The sequence below is a fragment of the Guillardia theta genome, assembly GCF_000315625.1.
Source record: "Guillardia theta CCMP2712 unplaced genomic scaffold GUITHscaffold_685, whole genome shotgun sequence".
Lineage (NCBI taxonomy): Eukaryota > Cryptophyceae > Pyrenomonadales > Geminigeraceae > Guillardia > Guillardia theta.
This window is the reverse complement of record NW_005434049.1, coordinates 280-1,727: the sequence shown is the minus strand read 5'-3', so window position 1 is coordinate 1,727 and position 1,448 is coordinate 280. Positions and strand designations below refer to the sequence as shown.

Below are 1,448 nucleotides of genomic sequence, written 5' to 3'. Positions count from 1 at the left end.
TCAGTCGACGCAGAGGCCGCGGACGGAGAAAGGGCAGCCGCCGACAAGGAGCCGGCGCTGCCCGGGGGTCCGCCTGGGGCAGCGGACACATGGAAGCTAGGCCCATGCTGACGGTACCGTCGCCCGAGGTATATAGGATTTACTGGCAGAAGGTAAAAAGTGCCTCAAGCAAAACAAAGCAGGAACAAGCTAAACCTCCAGGCACACACGAGGTGGAAGCATCAAGAATGGCGCTGGCGAAGCCTCTCCGTCCATCACTGTGACGTCTGATGCCTCCGGAGAGCTCGACGCCACTGGAGTGCTCGCGGCTGGTCCGAGCTCGCCTACTTGCTCCCTAGGGGACTTAGGGGTGGATAGGAGTTTAGGTATCCGACAAGGGTCGGGTAAAGAATCTCCTTGTAATCAACCGTGGTAATGCTCAATATCACAGAACGACAAGGGAACACGCCGATACCTTCAGCGATCGAGGAGTAGGAGTAGGAGTAGGAGTAGTAGTAGAACCTCCTGCAGAGGGTCTGCTGCCTTGCGATTCAGTCGGAACAAGCTCAGCTCTCAGTTTGAATGAGCTTGGGAGTTGCTGAGCAAGGGTTCTAAGCAGCCGCAAGATCTTGGGTCGAGTCACCGCCTTGTACGTCCGGAACCTGACCTAGCAAACGCTGGAGAAGCTCCTCCTGTGCCGCCTGCTGAGCTGCGATGGTCTCGAGCTTGGTCATGAGATCTGCCAGGCTGTCACTCGCGCCCCCCTCCTGTGAGTTGAGCAACCGCTATCCTCGACCTTGCGGGAGGCGTCGACGACAACCTGCTGCAGTCAGAGAAGCCGAGGGAACGGAGACGTCAAGTCACCTTCCCTGTCTGGCTCTGCGTCTCCAGCATCTTCCTCTGCAGGGTTTGCAGCCAAGAAATCCTCTCGACGACCTCGTTGAGGATCAGATGCTCGTCCCTGCTCGCAGCTCACTCCCGCGTCTCCCCCCTCCTACTCATCTCGCCTGTACGCAGCCACTTGCAAGCTGAGCGACATGTCCGTGCAGTGAGCTGTGATGGCGTGGTGGAAGCTCTCGAGGGCCGACTTGTCGGAGGAAGACTTGAGGGCGCGCATGAACCAACCCCGACCATCGAAGACCTCGATGAACGCCAGCGCGCTCTTGAGAGTCTAGCGGGCAGGGGAATGAGACGAAGCGGCGGAGAGGAAGGGAAGAGAGGACGCTACCTTGAGGAGCGCTTCCATCTGTGGCGGCGGCTGATGTCGGAACGCGCTTCGAACCTGGAAAGATATGAGAGGGAAGGGAGGCGAATAGAGGAGAAGTGAAGAAGAGGAGGGGAGGGGAGGGGAGGGGAGGAGCAGCGATCCTGAAGCAAGCTTCGTCCAAGGTTGATCATACGCTCGTAGATCCTGTGCCTTTCAATCTCATTCGCCTGATGCCACCAGCATCAATTCAGCGATCTTCAAC

The 1,448-nt window shown here is 58.2% G+C and overlaps 1 protein-coding gene across 1 annotated transcript; it reads right to left on the bottom strand.

Moving 5' to 3' along the window:
- Nucleotides 1-590: 590 nt before the first annotated feature.
- GUITHDRAFT_123025 (hypothetical protein) lies at nt 591-1,225 on the bottom strand (the record flags this gene model as incomplete). Its single annotated transcript, XM_005817681.1, has 5 exons — nt 591-718; nt 763-799; nt 844-940; nt 993-1,150; nt 1,208-1,225. 5 exons carry the CDS (start codon nt 1,223-1,225, stop codon nt 591-593), a joined length of 438 nt encoding a protein of 145 aa, XP_005817738.1.
- Nucleotides 1,226-1,448: the final 223 nt, after the last annotated feature.